Consider the following 19646-nt stretch of genomic DNA (forward strand, 5'->3'; position numbering starts at 1 on the left):
TGCTTCAGGGTCATGGGACCAGCATGACTAAGCTGCTTCTGGCGAACCAGAGCAGGGCACGGAAACGCCGTTTACCTTCCCGCCGGAGCGGTACCTATTTACGTGCTTTCGAACTGCTAGGTTGGCAGGAGCAGGGACCGAGCAATGGGAGTTCACCCTGTCACGGGGATTCGAACTGCCGACCTTCTGATCAGCAAGTCCTAGGCTCTGTGGCTTAACCCACAGTGCCACCCGTGTCCCTTTCTTTAAATGTAAACTGAATCAAATTCATCACCCATCCCTAGTTTCTACTTATTCAGCAACTGCACTTTTATCTTATAATGCACAACTCCTACAGATTATCAGAAGTCAACACTAAAGAATTGATTCCTTGAAAGTCTGGAATGAATATTGTCTTGTAAAAGCTGCAGTTACACAGGTCAAAGTTGTAGAATGGTGATCCTTCAAGTTAACATTGTTTTTTGAAATCAGGCTTTATATATAAACCAAAATCTCTTAAAAGTCATGTCAAACTAAGATGTGGATATAACTGTGTTTAAAGTGTCCCTATGGTTACTCCTTGAGAAAACATTGAGAGTTCATGAAATTTATCCAAGAATGTGCATTTTATGATCATGCCATGCAATGACAGAACATAGTTCCTAGTATCTTAATGTGTGTGGGGATGGTGGTTTTTGGTTTGTGGGGGTTTTTTTTTGCTTTTTGTTCTTGTTTTTATTATGTATTAGGTATTTTTATCTTGTATTTTTATGTTGTGAACTGCCCTGAGTTCTAAAAACGAAGGGCACTATACAAAATTAATAAATAAGAATAATTATAATCCTGCAAATCTCAACATATTATTTTTTTATTTTGTATAAAGCTCCATGTTTTTAGCTCTTACGGTTGCAAGAATGAGCTTGATAGTTATAGAACTGAATGAAGACACACCTCTTCCAGCAGACTTTAACGTGAGGGGAATTATGACCGTAATAATTTATGAACAGTTTCCTCCTCCTCCTGCTTTTATGAGAAGTTGTCTGTGGCCTTTTGATGAAGGGTGGCACACACATCTCATAAATAAATAATGCAAACTGAATTTCTCCCCCATTACTAGCATTTCCCCCATAACACTTAGCATAAATCTTAATTTATGCATAATGAAGGACCAATTGTCAATCATACACTGGTGTTGTCCACACATTATCTGGCTTAACTCCACCATTTGGGAGCTGCTGTGATGACTTGAGTTTCTTTTCTCCGAAAGTGTATGATAAATCCCATCCAATCAGGTATGATGTAGTGAACAGGAGAATGCCGTGAAAGCATGAAGTCAATTGGATTTGGAAGCCATTGCGACTCAAGTTTCATTTCTCTAAAAGGGTAATGATACATAATTTATATCCCATCTCAAGGTCATGTTCATGGTTCTCTGCCCCCACCTTATTTCACAACAGCCCCATGAGATGGTGACTGGTCACCCAGTGACTTTCACGGCTGAGTGGGGATTTGAACCGCGGTCTCCCAGATCCTTGTTCAACACTCTAACCAATACACAACATGCACACAGATGCAACACTGTGTGTACGATGTATTGTGCTTGATAAATACATAGTAGTGTACAATTTCCCTGAAGATATCCTTCCAGTTTTTCTTTGCCCGAGGCCACCTGGCATGTTTATTAAGGTGAAAGTTGATTTCAGCCTTCACATAATCACCCCCAAGCAGTTCTGTGTTTAACCAGGAGGTCACCTTCTTGGCTCAGTTTTGTGGTGTCTCTCCCTCCCACCCCTGCTATTCATCACCACATGTACTGTTGCCGGTGGACAAACATACACCAAGTAATACCAACTACTCACATCTCAATCACCCTGTGCATATCTGAAAATGTGTATCAAGTAGTTCAGGTGTCTTCCACCTTTTCAGGCCCAGGACCCAGGACCCAGTTTTAACCCAAAAATGCATATGTGGACCCATTTCTTAATGGGTTACCATGTATCTGCAGGGTGTTAGTGCTCCTGTTGCATCTTGTTGAAGCCCAGTGATGTAGCTCATTCAGCCGTTACTTTTTTTTCTTTATTGATGAGGTCCATTGCTAGGACTTGGCCACTTAACTTGGCTGGGGCCACGGGAGAAAGCTAAGCTGACCCAGTGTGGCTGGAAGGTGTCACCCTTTGTTTCCACAGTTGAATCAAAGCCAGCCGTGGACATAAAGAGCAGGCCAAGAGAAGTGGGAACAGTAGAGGGACTTGGTAGAGGTGTGTAAGGGATGTGAGGGCGATCTGGCTGCGACATCTGTCACCCCATTGATCGCCAGGGTTGATTCAGCTGATCTGGCTGGCTAGGCGGATGTCCCCTCCCTCCCTTACTGCTCCATGTGCACCCCTCCCAAAGCTGCATGCTCAGTGGAAAAGGATGACCATCCCAGATAGAAGGAGTGTACCATTCTTTGGTAAAGGGTATATGATAGCTGCGTTCCCCTGCTAGAACCTCCAAACAAGCTCATGGTAGAGGTGTATAAGGTCATGCTTGGTGTGGAGAAAGTGGATATAGAGAAGTTTTTCTGCCTCTCATGCTCCCTCTCTCATACTAGAACACAAGACAATCCAAAAGAAGATTCAGGACAGGAGGGGAGAATGCTTTTGTGCTTGAATCCTGCTTGAATTCCATGGGCACCTGGTTGATCTGTGTGAGAGCAGGATGCTGGACTATGTGGGCCATTGGCCTGATCCAGCAGGCTCTTATGTTCTTATGTAAAATGTTTTCCACAACATTGGGGAATTCTCTACTCACTCCTAAACCCAATCCAAAGTGCAGCTGTAAATGCTACACCCCTCATGAAGCCATTAGGAGTACAACAGGGACTGGTCCCTCCAGCAAGCTCCCCTGCACTTCAGTCCATCTCTCCCACTGCTCAATTACTTTTGTTGATGTTCTGCTGGCAGCAGAAGGAAGACCTGTCTCTCCGTTTGTTTGCTTTTGTTCTGTTGAGTTGCACTTGGGAAGGGAAAGCATTTCCCATTGCTCCTGGGCCCTGATATGTAGCCACGGGAGTGTGTGAGACATCAGCACATGTGTATAGTGGGAGGTTGGGGAGGGATACCTTCCTCCTTCCCTTTATTCCCATACTGCCATAGCAGCAACAAAGGTAAATGAAAGAGGTCTGGAGGTCATGGAGTAGGTAGGCAGGCATGCAGATAGGGTTGAATAAATTATCTATTGTGGATTAAAATTTGAGCAGGAGAAGAAAAATCACAGACCTTTAAAATTAACCAAATTCATATTTCTGAAACTGGGAATATGAATGGTGGCACCATGCCACTGGCAGCACCAGAAGCCCACCTAAAGCCATTGAGAAAATGGATCGCCTCCAGCACCTCCAAGTGATAATTTCTAAATGAACCATTGTGGGCTAAGGTGGACCCACCTTTTCAGTTTGGCTTTCTTGTTCTGTGTGAAATTTACTTTTCTCACACACACACACACACATATATATGTATGTGTGTATGTGTGTATATATATATATATATATATATATATATATATATATATATGGAGGGGAAACCAATATTATAAGAGGGGGATAGCTAACTTGGTGTCCTCCAGATGGAGTATGGATTTTTCCATGGAACCTATTCTAGAGATATAAGGGTTACTACAGAGAAGACCCTTCCCCTGGTACTCAGTGCTGGGGAAAAGCAGTCTAGGACGCTGAGTGCACTTGCCCCTCCAGTGAAAGCTTTTAATCCAGAAACTCTCCAAAATCAAGGACTTGGGTAAGCATCCTGAAACATCAGTTAAGTAGCGAAGGGTTAAATTGCACTCCCTCAGGCAGATGCAGTGGAGTAGAGAATGGAAGCCCTGGATGACTGACTTCACCACCCACGTAGTGGAAGAGGATGTGGGTAGAGGCAAATGATGAGGATAGGATTCCCCCAAGGAGGGTGTGGCTGGGAGGAGCGAAACAGCAATATTTATATATTTTATTTATTATTTTTATTTAGACAATTCCTATTTCACTTAATGTACAAATATCTTTAACAAAACCAACAACAAAAGTTACGAAAATGCACAGCAAAACCTTTAATGCAAGTTACTGATATCAGTTCCTTCTCATTCTGACACACCTCCTTACTCCACCCTTTTGGCTCTCACCCAGGGCCCAAACAAGCTCACAAATCAACCCCAAAACCTCACAACCAAGAGGGCTTCTGGAATCTGCTTACATCACCATACTGCTTGACTTTGTGAACAGCCACTAAGATTGATGAAGCTTGAGCTCTGAACCAGGATGGGCTTATCCTAAGCCAATGTAGTGCCCTTCACATCCAATGGACTACAACATCCATTGGTCATGCTGCTAGGGTTTATGAGAGTCCTAGTACAGAACGCGTGAAGCACATCAGGTTAGCTATTCTTGCTGCAATTGAGTATAAGAAAGGAAAACATTGAAATAATTCCTATTATAACCACATATATCAAAAGTCCCATTGATTCCAACTCAGATTTGAATGACAGCTAAAACTTCCATTACCCCTGTCCAAGGTATAGTCCTGCTCCAATAACATATGAATGGAATCTATTGTTTTGACAAAGTCTCAGATGAATAGCTCTCAACTTCCTATACATGTTAGAAATAAGCCTGTTTACGCATCAGCATAGTTTTTGAATTCTTACATTTCCAAGTTTCCATTCGCGCCAGATGTTCTTGTTTCTAGTAGTTAGCTAGCGATGTCCTACGTCCTACAACAAATTAGCCATTAGCTATCTGTGTTCTGCTGCAACACAGTGATTTGAAGATACAAATGAAATAACTGGGCACCATCTTACAGTTAATATGAGGTGATAAAATATCCTCATAATATTTTTGAGCAGCTGGAAATTTCTTGGACCATAGTCTAAAGACTCAGTTTATTTTTTTATATCTGGAGTTGCCAACATGAATGTTGTTGCTCTATAACTCCCATCAGCTATGGCCAGGGGTTACGGAACATATAGTCTAGCAGCATCTAGTGGCACCATATTGGCTGTCCTGGTTTATATGACCAATATAGACCATTTATGTTCCACGTTTTCTGGAATGTAATGGGTATACAGAATAATATATACAGCCTCTGGCTTCTTCAGCAGCCTGCCTCATTTCTGTATCTTGGCCCTCTCCTCTCTCCTCTGCAGCCTCCTCTTCTGCCTCTGGTTCTGGACTGCTCTCTGCTCCAGCTTCTTCCTGCTCACTAAACCCTGTTACCTTTTCAGCTTCTGACATCTTCTGCTCCCTCATCCCCCTCTGACGACTCATCCCACCACCAACTCCTTGGTTCTTAGCTTTCTTCCCTTGGTGGTTGCCAGCTGGTGCCTCCCACCACTCTTGCATCCAGCCAATCCATAGCAATATATCTGATCCAGTTACTGCATCTTTGTTTTCTGATCTCAGGTCATTCCTGGGCCAGATGGAGGACCAGGTGAAGTCACTGCTATGCAAGGCTCATGTGTGAATGCACTCTAATTGAGCATCCTTATTCAACTGTGGGTCTCCAAAGGCTGTTGGAGTAACAACGCTTATCATCCCTGGCTATTGGCTAAACTGTTTGAGGATTATGGGGATTGTAGTTCAACAATATCTGGGGGCACAGAGTTGAAGAGCTTTGCTGCAGAACCCCTCAAGTAGAAACTAGGAGTTGTATTCAGCTACTCAGAGTAGACCCATGGGTAGGCTGGCCCTGCCTTTGGCATTCATACGGCACTTTTGAATGCTAACACTTTGTACAGTTTACCTCAGTTTGTGCAATTTACTTTAGTAAATCAAATCTAGCAAGATCTAATGTTAGAATGTTGATTTCAGTGGGTATACTCTGTGTATGACTAATGTTGGATCTCATCTATCAGCTCCATAATTCAGACATAAAGTTATGTCTAGAAGGCAGGACATTGTCAATGGCCAGCTAGAGACTTTGTGGATGTGGTGCAGTGAGATTCAAACCAGGAGTTTCTATGATGGCTGCTTGTAACCATATTTTCTTTCATCACCCTTTTCCAAACAAAGGAGTGGGGGTGGGGGAGAAGGAAATCTCAAGGAACAGGGCAGCTATATATATTTAGCCAGATTTAATTGCTCAGGGTAAACATTGACTCTCTGCTACTGCTTGGCGGACAGAGCGTTTCCTTCATTTAGGCCAGGTAATTGGATTCAAGGAACTAAATTTAACCTACCTTTTTATCTAAATGAATTTATTGATGGGAGGGAAATGGCTGCAATTCCAGTTCCTCAGTCACTGGCCATGTCTGAAGCCATTAAGCAATGATGGCTTCACAAAACCGCCTTTTCCCTCTACCAAGCGAAAAGTGATGTAATCAGGGACAGCATCATCACTGAGGCCCATTAGTGTCTCAACAAGCATCAGATTATCTTATGTGAGGCTCCAACAAGGCACTAGCTGGGTTCATCCTGGTGGCCCCAGGGCTGACTCTGATATTTGAAAATGCATTTGCAGCCCCCTTAACTGAGAAAATCATGGGAGTAAAGTGACAACAATTCATGGGGAAATCTTGAGGGAATCAGGGAGGAACAGAAACACATACTTGCAGAAAGTCTTGGGGGGGCGGTAGCGATGTTGTCCAATGCAATGTTGTTGTGCCATACCACATCCACTGGTGTGAATGAAAATTAGCATGACATGACAGTTTCTCGGCTCCAAAGCCACAGTTCCGTAACAAAGCAAAACTATTATAGTGGTACCTTGCTTCCACTGGTGGAGGAAGAGGAGTGTGGGGGGAGTGCACCACCCCCGGCAGCACGATCCTGGTGGGGTGCCATCACTGCTGCCCCCCTGCTAGCACTGGGCGCCACACCCCCACAGGCGATGTGCCATGCCCCTAGGATGCGCACCAGCCCCGTCTCTGCCCCCTGGTGCCAGAGCATGAAGCTCCGCCACTGCTTGCTTCTCAACCGCCTTGGTATTCAACCGCCTTGGTTCTCAAACGCTGAAAACCTGGAAGTAGGTGTTCCAGTTTTCAAATGTTTTTCGGAAGCCAAATGTCCACTGCGGCTGTCAGCTATTGTTTCTGGGGCACCTGCAGCAATCAGAAGCTGTGCCTTGGTTTTTGAACATTTTGGAAGTCAAATGGACTTCCGGAACAGATTAAGTTTGGTGCTTTTGTTTTTGCTATTTATTTTGCATTTTTGTTTTTGAGGCTTTTTCAGTTAATTTGTTTTTGTGACTTTGTGGAACCCTGTTCAGCTACTGATTGCTTGATTGTGTGACTGCGGAACTGGATAGTCATCCATACAATAACTATCATCAGTGCAGGTAAGGGGGGGGAAAGTAATTTTAATTTTTATCATCTACAATACTGTCTTATTTATTTTATAGTACAGTACATTGATTATTGCTTTCCTTTCATGGATCAATGGTCTCATTAGTAAAATTCATGTTAAATTGCTGTTTTAGGCGTTGTTTTTAAAAGTCTGGAACAGATAAATCCATTTTGCATTTCTTTCTATGGGAAAGCGTGCCTTGGTTTTGGAACGGACTTCTGGAATGGATTGAGTTTGGGAACCAAGGTACCACTGTATTGTGGTGTGAAAGGAACGGAAGTGGTATCAGGAAAACTAACACAATATTACCCATGTCTGAATGCACCCATGGAGGGAATGATTGCACATGATGTGCAAAATATGGATAGAGATTCCTTCCCCTGCCCTTCCATAAGAGCAGAAATGAGGCTCACTTAATAAACCTGATGGGCAGGAGACTCAGGGGAAACAAAGAGATGGTATCTTTGCAGACAGAACTTAATTAAATTGTGGAATTTGCTGCCACATGATGTGGGATACCTATTAATCTGGGTGGGTTAATGTCAAGGTACTGCCATCTGAACAGGGTAGGGAAGCAGAGGGGCAGTTGGGTTACAGGGAACCTCCAAAAATCTTGCGGAGCAGTTCCTCTTCCTGTGGTGAGGAAAGCCACACCTCCAGTAAGGAGCCTCAGCACTGCGTCTGACCAAGCCGGCCAGGAGGGAAGTACGCCCCTTCCGTTGCCCACCCTGCGCAGAGGTGTAAAATGCAAAGAAGGAAGGAAAAGGCTGGGGGTGACGAAGCTCTTATGTTGGGGGATGCTCCCGGATTCTGCTAGCGATTGAGGCAGACATGAACTTGTGGCTCTGCGCTGTAAATAGTTTTGCACCAAAATAAAACCTGTAAAAGACAGGTCGGAGTCCTGACTGCTTACTCATGAGCAACCACCATTGCCTTCTGACAGTTAAGAAATGAGTAGACTAACTCATGGGAGGCAGGTCACTGGCTGCTACAACAGCAGGGCTGAGGAACCTGCTGGCTTCCAGTTGCTTTTGGGTGCCAACTCCCATCAGCCTCAATGAGCATGGCCAGTGGTCAAGGATGATGGGCATTGTAGTACAGTAATATCTGGATGGCTTTCACATTCAGAGGTAGCATGCCTCTGAACACCAATTACTGGGCAGCAGCCATATCTTCAGGAGCACTTGACTTCATTATGCACATTATTTATTTATTATTAGTTGCAGTATTTTTATAGGTTTATTGAAACAGATTACGCTTGGATGTTGCTCTTGGCACTGAAAGCCATGTAATACACAAGGAGACCAATGAATGCTGCCAGCACCTCAGTGGAGACCCATGGTCCGCTCCAGGCACCTCGATGATCCACATTGACCGAAAAGAAGGGCTTTTCCTCGTCGCATCTCACTGGTTGCGATGGCGGGTGCCGGGCTGAGGCTGTTTGTCTGGCTGCGGCAGTGACGCTGCTGGTGCTGAGCGGGGCGCGAGCTGAAACCTGTACAGACCCAGTCATCTCTCCATCCTACTACACTACCTCAGATGCTGTTGCAGTATTTTTATATCCACAGCATTTCTAGACCACTTTTCAGGTGGACCTCACAAAGTGGTTTACATAAGATTATTACAACAACAGGTATAATTTCAGGTTTGTTTTTTTTTAAAAAAAGTTGCAATAGAACGGAAAGAATAACATATTTGTTTAGAACAAAAGCTGCTACTTCTTCTGCTTCTTCTCCTCTCCCCCAGGGCCACTGCTCTCATTAGGCCAACTGGGCAGCAGCCTAGGATGCAGACCTTTGAGGAGCACAGTTTTATACAGATTAGTTTTTCTTTTACAGTATCTTATAAATTTCCAATAATATTTTACTTTTATTATTATATTTTACATTAATGCTTTGAAACCACGGAGATACCATTTTGGTATGTGATGCTTTAATAAAGATCTTTAATGACACAAGCCTAAAAGGTTTAGCTGGGAATACTTCCCTAACTGAAGCTAAGGCCCTTTGCTGATGCAATTTGTAAGTTCAAGTTTGTGGTATCCCTTGTTATATGGTACAACCTCCCTTTGGAAGTCAATCCTACAAGCAAGCTACTACAGAATAAGTGAAACTGATTTAAATTCAGCTACAAGCCAATTGGAAGTGACCTTGTGGGCTGCAGGTGTGTTGAGGGTTTTGATAGATGCTACTGAGATTGCAAAGGAGCTCGAAATTCTACCAGACTTTGGGACAGAACAAGTTAGAAAACAGAGAAAGAAACAGCAGTTTGAGAATGAGGCCCAAGAAGAGGCACCACAAGCTCCAAAGCCACAATTTGATGTAAGTTTCTACGATGCTGTCTTAGTCATGGGCCATACAATCTGTTCAAGAGAGAGTCCAACAGCTACAATGTAATATGGCTCCTGCGTGGTCTATAGAGTATCAACAACAACAAATCTACTGAATATATACAGTACTTAAGGCCTGCAAGAATTTAGGAAAACCAGTGATGCACAGTGGGAAATAGGATATTGATGCTGAACATCTGTGCTGTGAAGTTACAGCAATAGCTAGAAGACTGCCATAGTCTATGCTACCACAAGGAAAATTTCTCCTCATGCTACAGGAACCCTGCACCTTATGCAGGGGTTAACGTTCTGGGGATCATGCTGGAAGCCAAAATCATGTATGGATTGAGTGCAGATTGAGTGCAATGGTGGATGGGATTGCCCCATTGATGGTCTTTCCCCCTTGATGCCCCTCCAATGCCCCCTTTTTACTTCTTTTTTAACTTTCCCCCCAAGCACGGAAAGCTGAATGCACACAAGCTAAATGCATGTAGGTTGTGAGCTCACGGTTCAACAAAAACTCATGTATAATTTGCCTAATGTTTCTGTTCCTCTAAGGATCTTTCTCACACTTCCAGTGTCAGTGACAAGTATTGAATACAGTTTCTCAGAGCTCAAACTTATAGAAACTTACATATGCTCAACTGTGTAGTAAAAGAGACTTGCTGGCTTGGCAAATATATTAGGGTTGCCATATTTCAAAAAGTGAAGCAATCTGGACACAAAATCTACACTTCTGACATGCCATACATCCGCCCAGATGCTGTTTAGGAGGGCTGAATACCGGCTATGTCCCAGAAATTCCAGATGTATGGCCACCCTAAACAATATCAGTTGAACATGCCAGAGCATCAGAACTTGGCTTGAAGGAATTGGTGACCAAATTTCCAAAGAAAAAGGCATGCAAATTGCAATTCTGGTGTGTCTGAAATTGAAACTTTTATTTATTTATTTTAAATATTTATTAGATATTTTATAGTTACAAAAAGAAAAAAGGTAAAAAAGAAAAAAAACCAATACAAAAATTCAGCAAACAATACATCAAAGATAAAAAAGAAACAATACAACAAAATAACAAGAAAAAACAAAAACATTTAAAAACACATCCAAATTTCATATCTTTATCTTTCATTTGCTTGTTTCCTCGACTTCCTCGCACCTCCCTTTTTTGTATTCTAATTCAAATTAACTGGTTCAGCAAATCCTTTCCCTCTTTCTCAATTTTCTCTATAATTTATCTTAACCCAGTCTTACTTAAAATTTTCCAGTTTAGCCCATTAACAATCAGTTTTTGCATAATCCTTAATAACATTTCTGCTAAAACCATATAACTTCATTCCAGTATTCTTCTAACATTCATTAATTTTGCAATATTTCTGTAAATATAATTTAAATTTTTTCCAATCTTCTTCCATCGACTCTTCTCCCTGGTCTCGGATTCTGCCGGTCATTCCTGCCATTTCCATGTAGTCCATCAACTTCATCTGCCACTCTTCCCGGGTGGGTAGATCTTGTGTCTTCCAATACTTTGCGATGAGTATTCTTGCTGCTGTTGTGGCGTACATAAAAAAAGTTCTATCCTTCTTTGGCACCAATTGGCTGACCATGCCCAGGAGAAAGGCTCTGGTTTCTTCAAGAAATACCTTTTAAATTTAAATACCTTTTTAAATACCTTTTTCATTTCATTATATATCATCTCCCAGAAGGTCTTAATCCTTGGGCACATCCACCAAAGGTGAAAGAAAGTACCTTCAGTCTCATTACATTTCCAACATTTATTATCGGGCAAATGATAGATTTTTGCTAGCTTGACTGGTGTTATGTACCACCTGTAAATCATTTTCATTAAATTCTCCTTTAAGGCATTACATGCCGTAAACTTCATACCTGTGGTCCATAACTGTTCCCAGTCAGCCATCATAATGTTATGCCCAACATCTTGTGCCCATTTTATCATAGCAGATTTCACCGTTTCATCTTGAGTATTCCATTTCAGCAGCAAGTTATACATTCTAGACAGATTCTTAACTTTGGGTTCTAGCAATTCTGTTTCTAATTTTGATTTTTCCACGTGGAAGCCTAATTTTTTGTCTAAATTATATGCCTCCAATATTTGATAATAATGGAGCCAATCTCTCACTCTATTTTTCAATTTTTCAAAACTCTGCAATTTTAGCCTGTCTCCCTCTTGCTCCAGAATTTCCCAATACTTTGGCCATTTGGCCTCCATATTAAGTTTTTTCAATGCCTTCGCTTCCATTGGTGACAACCATCTTGGGGTTTTATTTTCTAGCAAGTCCTTATACCTTATCCAAACATTAAACAATGCTTTCCTGATAATATGATTCTTAAAGGCCCTATGAACTTTAACCTTGTCATACCACAAATATGCATGCCAACCAAATACATTGTTAAAACCTTCCAAATCCAAAACATCAGTGTTTTGAAGAAGCATCCATTCTTTCAGCCAGCAAAATGCGGCTGATTCATAATAGAGTTTAAGGTCTGGCAGGGCAAATCCACCTCTTTCTTTAGCATCTGTTAATATCTTTAATTTTATTCGAGGTTTCTTGCCCTGCCAGACAAATCTAGAGATATCTCTCTGCCACTTCTTGAAACATTCCATTTTGTCCACTATTTGCAATGTTTGAAACAAAAACAGCAACCTTGGCAATACATTCATCTTTATAACGGCGATTCTACCTAGCAGTGATAATTTTAAATTTGACCATACTTCTAGATCCTTTTTCACTTCAAACCAGCATTTTTCATAGTTATCCTTAAACAAGTTCACATTTTTCGCAGTCATATTAACCCCCAAATATTTCACTTTCTTAGCCAGTGTTAGTCCTGTCTCCTTCTGAAACTTTTCTCTCTCCATCGCAGTTAGGTTTTTCTCTAAAACCTTGGTTTTCATTTTGTTTAACTTAAAGCCTGTTACCTGAATCTTGAATTCTCCCAATGAATCTTGAATTAATTCCAAAGCTCTTTTAGTACTAGATTCTGGCTCCTGTAAAGTTAATACCAAGTCATCAGCAAATGCTTTCAATTTGTACTGTTTAGCCCCAACTTGTATCCCTTTAACCGATTGGTCCCTTCTTATCATATTTAGCAAAACCTCCAGGACCTGAAATTGAAACTTTTAAGAGCCTTGAATTTTAACACCACAATTAACAAGATGATTAAAAGTGATTTGTGTGCTAAAACATTTTCTTTTGTATTTGAGAAAGATGATCCAAGATTGTTTAATTACGTATACTTGGAATTGAAATTTAGACATCCGTTTTTGAAAATTGAAGTTAGCAATTTGGAGGTGGGGTGAAAGTAGTTAGCATCACCTGGTCAGCTGTGCCTGTGACCATTCAGAAGCAAGCAATGTGACATTACTCACACTTGTAAACAGGGCTGTCTTGATAGACATTAAGGGGAGGCAGCAAAGGTGGATTTAGGGGTCTGTCCCCCCAGGTTCGGTTGCACTGAGAGGTTTCACCACAGGGGATACCACAACTATTATTTAGGCTGGAGCAACAGAAGTTGGGGGCACCACATAGGGCACTGTTGAAATTGAGACCCCAAGGTCCACCACTGGAGGTGGGTCCACAATGAAGGTTAGAGCCAATTGAAAGGACATTGGACTGTCCATAGAATAGCCCAGCCTCTTTCCCCCAGATGCATTTGCAATTCCTATTCGCTCCCATGTACCCAAGCAAAGACTTTGCTTGGGTACATGGGAGCGAATGGGGGTACCTGAACAGCTGTTGGGACTAAGTAACCATTTCCCACCCACTTCAGCCCACCGTAGGACAAGACACTGCCTGCAATAGACAGTGTATAGGGTATGGGGCTATTTCTTCAGAGATATGCAATTAATTCAGTGCAATTAGTAGGTCACAAGTGGATTTGCCAGATCATGTAAAACATGATGTAAAAGTAAGGAATTTGGTTGATCTTATTATTATTTTATTATTCCTGTATTGCAGGCTGTTGGACTAGATGATGAGTAGGCAAACTAAGGCCTGGGGGCCGGATGAGGCCCAATAGCCTTCTCAATCCAGCCCACGGATGGTCTGGGAACCAGCGTGTTTTTACATGAGTAGAATGTGTGCTTTTATTTAAAATGCATCTCTGGGTTATTTGTGGGGCACAGGAATTCATTCATTTTTTCCCTTCAAAATATAGTCTGGCCCCCACAAGGTCTGAGGGATAGTGGACCGGCCCCCTGCTGAAAAAGTTTGCTAACCTCTGGTCTAAGTGGAAGTAAGTAAGGAGGGCAAGCTTATCTCAAGGAGGTGTGGCTTAGAGGAGCTGATAATAAGGGATTGAATTCAGAAACAGGGATAGGTTGTCCTAAACCAGGGGTCATCAATATTGGCACCCTTCAGAAGTTGTGGACTCCCACACCCATCATTCTTGATTATTGGCTATGCTGGCTAAAGCTGATGGGAGTCGCAGTCTAATATCACCACACTGGGCACCCAGTTGGCTGCTACGCCTGCTCTAAAAGGTGCTGCTGTTGGCAGGTGCCTAAGGCATGCCTTTGCAACCTAAATGGTTACCCATACTGTGGTCTTGGGGCTGCTTTTAATCAGGGGAGGCCATTCCATTGCAGATCTATTGTTTATAATGGATGAAGTTGTAGTCTTTAAAAATCATTCCAACAAAGTGCCTCCTTGTTCCCAGCCTTGTGGGCAGATTCTGTTCATGAGTGTGGCCGGGGAGCGTCAGCTTATGCCATCATTTGCTCACAACCTCCCCCTCCTAGTCCACAAGGCAAGTGTGATTTTCAACAGGAATCAGAAATTCAGCTTACAAGACTTAACACCTTCATTGCATCTGCGAATTCGCAGCACTGTGGCATAAATCAAATGTTGGCTGATTCCAGCTGGGTCTGGAAGGTCATTAGGACAAGTAGAGACAATGGGAGGTTTGCCTTGGAACATAGTGAACAATGCAGTCAAGATGTAGCTCACTCAGCCCTCTTCATCTGCTTAAGGAAATGAAATCTGGAATCATGCTCTCTTTCCTCTGTTAAGTTTGGAGAGGGAGAATTTTAGAGAGTCAATTTCATCATGAGCAGCAAGCCCACTGACACAAAAATACTTTGCAGAAGGGGTGTGTGTGTATGTGTGTGTGTGTGTGTGTGTGACTCAAGGCACTAGGACCTAGGAGGAGTCCTAGCCAAACTGGCAGGAATTTCTTGCTTGGAGCTCAGACAACAAAGACAGAGTGTGGCTGGGTTTCTCTCTCTTAGCATCTCCACCCTGCGAGCTGAAAAACCGGTGAGTAGAGCTTACGCTTTCCCAGGCAGAAAGTAACAGATGCCAGATGCACAAGAGAGGGGGGAAGAAAGACCTCGCATTGCAAGTGAACAATGCCTCCCAACAAAAATCTCTTGACTGCAAAAGTTGTGCTGAGATTGCATTGTTTTCAGAACATCGTTCCTAGACCTGTGAGCGTCTTTAAGTGCTGGCAGAGGGAAGCATTTTCTTAAACTTGGAGAAAGGAAGATAGGCTAGTGGGAATGGAAACTCCTTTTGCTACCCAACAGTGACAATAGGGTCAGAGACAGGTCACTGGCACTGAAGAGAATGAATGAAGGGACAGGGCTTGGCTAGCCGGATGAGAGGCAGAAGGAAAGCAACAGCTTTTTCCAGGATTTGTACCTGATTGCTGAGTCTAGGGCTTTAATCCCATTTCTGTTGTGTGAGTCTGTGATGAGAAGATGTGAGCTGCATGTTAATAGCCCTGCACAGCCAAATGGTAGCGGTATAAGGTTTCCAGTCACCCAGAGCTTTCTTTCTGGTTTGGAGTTTTCCATTGCAAGAGGATACACTCTCTTGTGTCTTAGTTCATGCTCGAGATTATTTCTGTCATTCCTCCGCCCGCCCCCCTCTCCGCTCCGCTGCAGAAATTCAATTGACTCTCTTGTCCGCTCCCTCTTCCTATAGTAGTACTACGCCGCAGCCTCTGAACAATGAAAGGTGCGCTTGTAGTGGTGTGATGCACATACCTTCAGCAATTAAAAAATGCTTCATTAAGAGGGAAGGCGTGTGGGGGAGGGGATAAAAAAACCCCTCTTCCTGATTAGATGATGCAGCAGATTAACTGTGCAGGGGGAAGGAAATCTTGCAATTTAACATAAACTTATTCCAATGCCATTTGAATGTCAGGGATTCCCAGCCACTGCCTCCCAGATTCTAATATCTGAAACTGATAGCTAGATCAGAGGAGGTATCTGAAGGACTGGTCACAAAGAAATCTGGATCCTAGCTAGATGTCTTCCTGGTCTATCAGCCATTTCAATTTATAGTCCCCCATTTGACATAACCCTGTGATTCAGCTTGTCGCCCCATCGGTGAATGGGCATGTTGAAAACCATGCAAGTGGAGGTGGTGGTTCAGTCTTTGGGATGCTTAATCCCTCAGGGTAGCTTAGTCTGTCACTTCCTTGTATCCACCTACCAGCCGAAGTTCTTTTTTTCTGCCTTCAGTCTGCAGCCCCAACTACACTGCAGTGAACTTCTGTTCACTGGTCTTTGGTAGTTTGTGGATGGCTTGCATTCTGAAATGGCAACCCTGGACATTTCTGTCCCAGTCTCACCTACTAAGCCAGATATAGCAAGGGATCCTTAGAATCCCTGGGGCCAACTCCATGCAATTGGTTGCCTATTACTAAGTCTGCTCCATTGTATTGCCTAGAGCACACCCACCCTTCCCGGCGCTTGAACCACACCCCCACATACAAGGAAAAAACCTTCTATGGTGTTACTCCAGGGGAAGTAAAACATAAGAGCAAAAGTGTGGGTTTCTTTCCACATCCAGGACCACCAATTGCCAGTTATTGGGTTGACTCACTTAATTCCTCCCTTTGCATCTTTCCCTTCTCCTGTTCCTCCTCTGCCTCAGCTTCACACCTCTAGGGCTCACCGAGCTATGGAACTTGATTTTGGACACTTTGACGAAAGAGATAAGGCGTCCAGAAACATGCGAGGCTCCCGTATGAATGGCCTGCCTAGCCCCACTCACAGTGCCCACTGTAGCTTCTACCGGACCAGGACCTTGCAAGCGCTGAGCAATGAGAAGAAAGCCAAGAAGGTGCGCTTCTACCGCAACGGGGACCGCTACTTCAAGGGGATTGTGTACGCTGTTTCCGGAGACCGCTTCCGAAGCTTTGACGCCTTGCTTGCTGACCTGACTCGGTCTCTGTCTGATAACATTAACCTGCCTCAGGGAGTTCGCTACATTTACACCATCGATGGCACCAGAAAGATTGGGAGCATGGATGAGCTGGAAGAAGGTAATTAGTAGGAAACAATGCTTGCTTGCTGGTGCAGGGAGGGCATGGGTGTGTGGAAGAGGCATGATCAGCTTAGAAAGCAACGCATAGGAGTCCCACTACTTCAGCCCTCCTTAGAGGAGCATGGGTCATGATCCAGTATATGAATGGCAAGGGCCTGGTTCACAGGACTGTTAAAAGAAGCAGCATTTCATCCATGGGTTCTTTTTCATGAATGGCAATAGAATTCATTCAGAACCTTGGGTATGGATCCTGTGAAGCTGTCTTTATTCCAGACTGTTGAGCATCTGGCCCAATATCTGATGGGTGGTAGCTTTCCATGGTCTCAGGTGGATGTCCCCCTTCAGCCCCCCTTCCTGAGACCACTTCACAGAAGACTGGGCACACATGCAAATCATGTGCTCAGTTCCTACAGGGACTGAGAAGAAAAACAGTGCCTATTAAAAGGAGCAGGAAGTTCTCCACTGGTTGTTTAATAAGGACTTTTCTCCCCATCATTTAAATGATGTTCTGGGCAGGGGGGTCCTCAATGCACAGTGTATTTGCATGATTTCTGTACAAATTGTGGGCGTGTTTCTGTACTATGTCTGTGCTTGGATGTGCTTGCATGTATATGCATTTGAAGTCGAGTTCATTTGGGGAAGGAGGGGGAAAGGTGCCAGGTATTCAAATATGTGCATAACAATTTGTATGTTGGTTTTGTCTGTTTGTGGCTTTTGGGTATTATGTTCAGTCTGTCCATAGGGATGTCCTTCTGTGGGTCATTAGTGAGGTTGCCTGAGGGTGGTATGTGTACAGGGCAACTACCATCGTATGAAGGGGCATTAAGGACCATGTCTGTGTTTAGAGCATGTGTGCACATAAGTAGTCATACCCAGTATATTTGCAGGATGCATGTTCTTGGGCCGGAAATATTACTAGAAAGCATGGTGTTTGTGTTATGCCATTTGGGATTATGTCTGTCTGTGTGTTGATTTGGAGTGGGGAGGAGAAGGCTGTTCTGAGTATTCCCTCAGGACCATGTCTGCAATATCACTCTCCGTGCCGCCTTGTACCCAATGCATCAGTGCTTCTGCTTTGTATTAAAGGGGGTGTGCCCAGGATTTCTGTAGGAGCGAGTGTGAATAAGAATGTGTATCCATGTGGTTGGAGGATTTGTGGAAAGTACTATTCCACATGGGTGTGTCTGGGAGAAGCTGTGTCTCGGTAGGGTGCGTGTGAACAATTTGCACTATGTTCTGCAAGGTATATGCATGCATTTATGTAGCCATTCCTTACAGGCATAGTTGTGCGGAGTCGCCGGTCTGTAAATGTGACTCAGTGTCTGCAGCATGCAAAGTCACCAACTCCAAATGCCCAAACCTCACATTCTGAGTCATGCAAAAAACCCAAAGTAGATTGCCTTAAAACGTGTAAGATCATTTAAGATGATTTAATAAAGCACATTGCTGATGTGATCTTTAGTTTATCATTTGTGCTAAAGGATGCTTTTTTTATTGCTCATCATTACTGCAACCATTTTTTAAAAAATGTTTTATAATACAAGTTCAGCTTTCTCATTCTTCCAGTACCTGTGGCTTTACAAAACGTTTTTTTCATGTGGGGTGGGGGGAACAAGGTTGGAGGGGGTGAAAACCACAGGATTTGCCATCCATGTGCATCAGTGTGACTGCAGGGTGTGTCCCTTTGTTTGGGGCGACTGTGTTCAGTGTCTCTGTAAGGTGCATCTGTGGCAGCTCAGAAGGGAAGCTACATGGAGATGCCCCAGGGGGAAGGTGTGTCTGCTGAAGTGAGAGAGGTGTAGTAGATGTGGGTGTGGATCTGTCAAAGGGGGCAGTTGGAGTATGAAAGGGGGCGGAGGAGGAATGTTTGCAGTGCTATGCCTGTTAAAAGGAGGCAGGAATGGATAGAGAGATTGACTAAAAGAGGGAATTCAGGCATGGTGATGCAGCAGAGTCTGGCATGTCTAATATTTCTCACAGCGTTCCATGGCGAGTTTGGAGATTCCTGCAGAGAGTCGTATTTTGTGATAAAGTGAGGAGTCATCCTTTTTTTTAAAAAAAAAAGATTGCCTCTCTCCACAATATATCTGAGAGGCAAATGAAAGGTTTGTTCCTAGTATGTATATCTAAATAAGCATCTTTAAAAGCCTTGATTGTATGGTACCAGTCCTTTCTAAAGGTGGAGATTCTGGATATCCGTGTCTACAGCTGCTACCTTTTTTGTTTGTCAAGGTGGATGCACAAATAGATTTCTGCTCATTGTGTGCCTGGAGATGCAAAGGTTAAATCCCATGTTGCTTCTCATCCCTCTCAGGCAACATTTCCTTGTATTCTTAAGTTGCAGAGGTACTCTGCCACTTGTCTTTAAGCCAGTGAGTTGCCATCTTGAATGATGTCATCCCATGGAAATGCTGTCCCTGAAGCTAGGATTTCCAATAATGACATCATGGTGTCAGCAATCAACCAGGCCTGCTTTGTTACCATTTTGCCATGGGCAGGAAACTGATGTGCATTGAACATGAAGAGGGCAACATTCAGCTGTTGTGGCTGCTGATGCTACTGAGCCTGCTGTAAGTCTTCATGCTTTGTTTCAGCACCTGAGTTCCATCTTTAAAGCAGAAATCCAAGTGGTTTCCCCATTCACCTCGCCTCCTGGCTTTTTGTTAACACGTATGACTCCTGCTCTGCCTTCCTCTCTTAGGAAGCAACATCTTTGCACTACAGAAAA

At 43.3% G+C, this 19646-nt stretch overlaps 1 protein-coding gene and 1 long non-coding RNA gene across 5 annotated transcripts in view; one reads left to right on the top strand and one right to left on the bottom strand.

Moving 5' to 3' along the window:
• LOC310669724 overlaps positions 1–19646 on the bottom strand; it is a 550125-nt gene that overhangs the window by 197230 nt on the left and 333249 nt on the right. The window lies entirely within an intron of this gene.
• Positions 14754–19646, top strand: part of DCX (doublecortin) — a 110479-nt gene continuing 105586 nt past the window's right edge. For all 4 annotated transcript variants that reach the window (XM_083423919.1, XM_083423920.1, XM_083423921.1 and 1 more), the window contains exons 1-2: positions 14754–14899; positions 16526–16916. In XM_083423919.1, the coding sequence (XP_083280045.1) occupies positions 16553–16916 (364 nt within the window). In that variant the 5' untranslated portion in view covers positions 14754–14899; positions 16526–16552. The remainder of the gene's footprint in view (positions 14900–16525; positions 16917–19646) is intronic.

Source organism: Podarcis tiliguerta, assembly GCF_965153285.1.
Source record: "Podarcis tiliguerta genome assembly, chromosome: Z".
NCBI classification, from domain to species: Eukaryota; Metazoa; Chordata; class Lepidosauria; order Squamata; family Lacertidae; genus Podarcis; species Podarcis tiliguerta.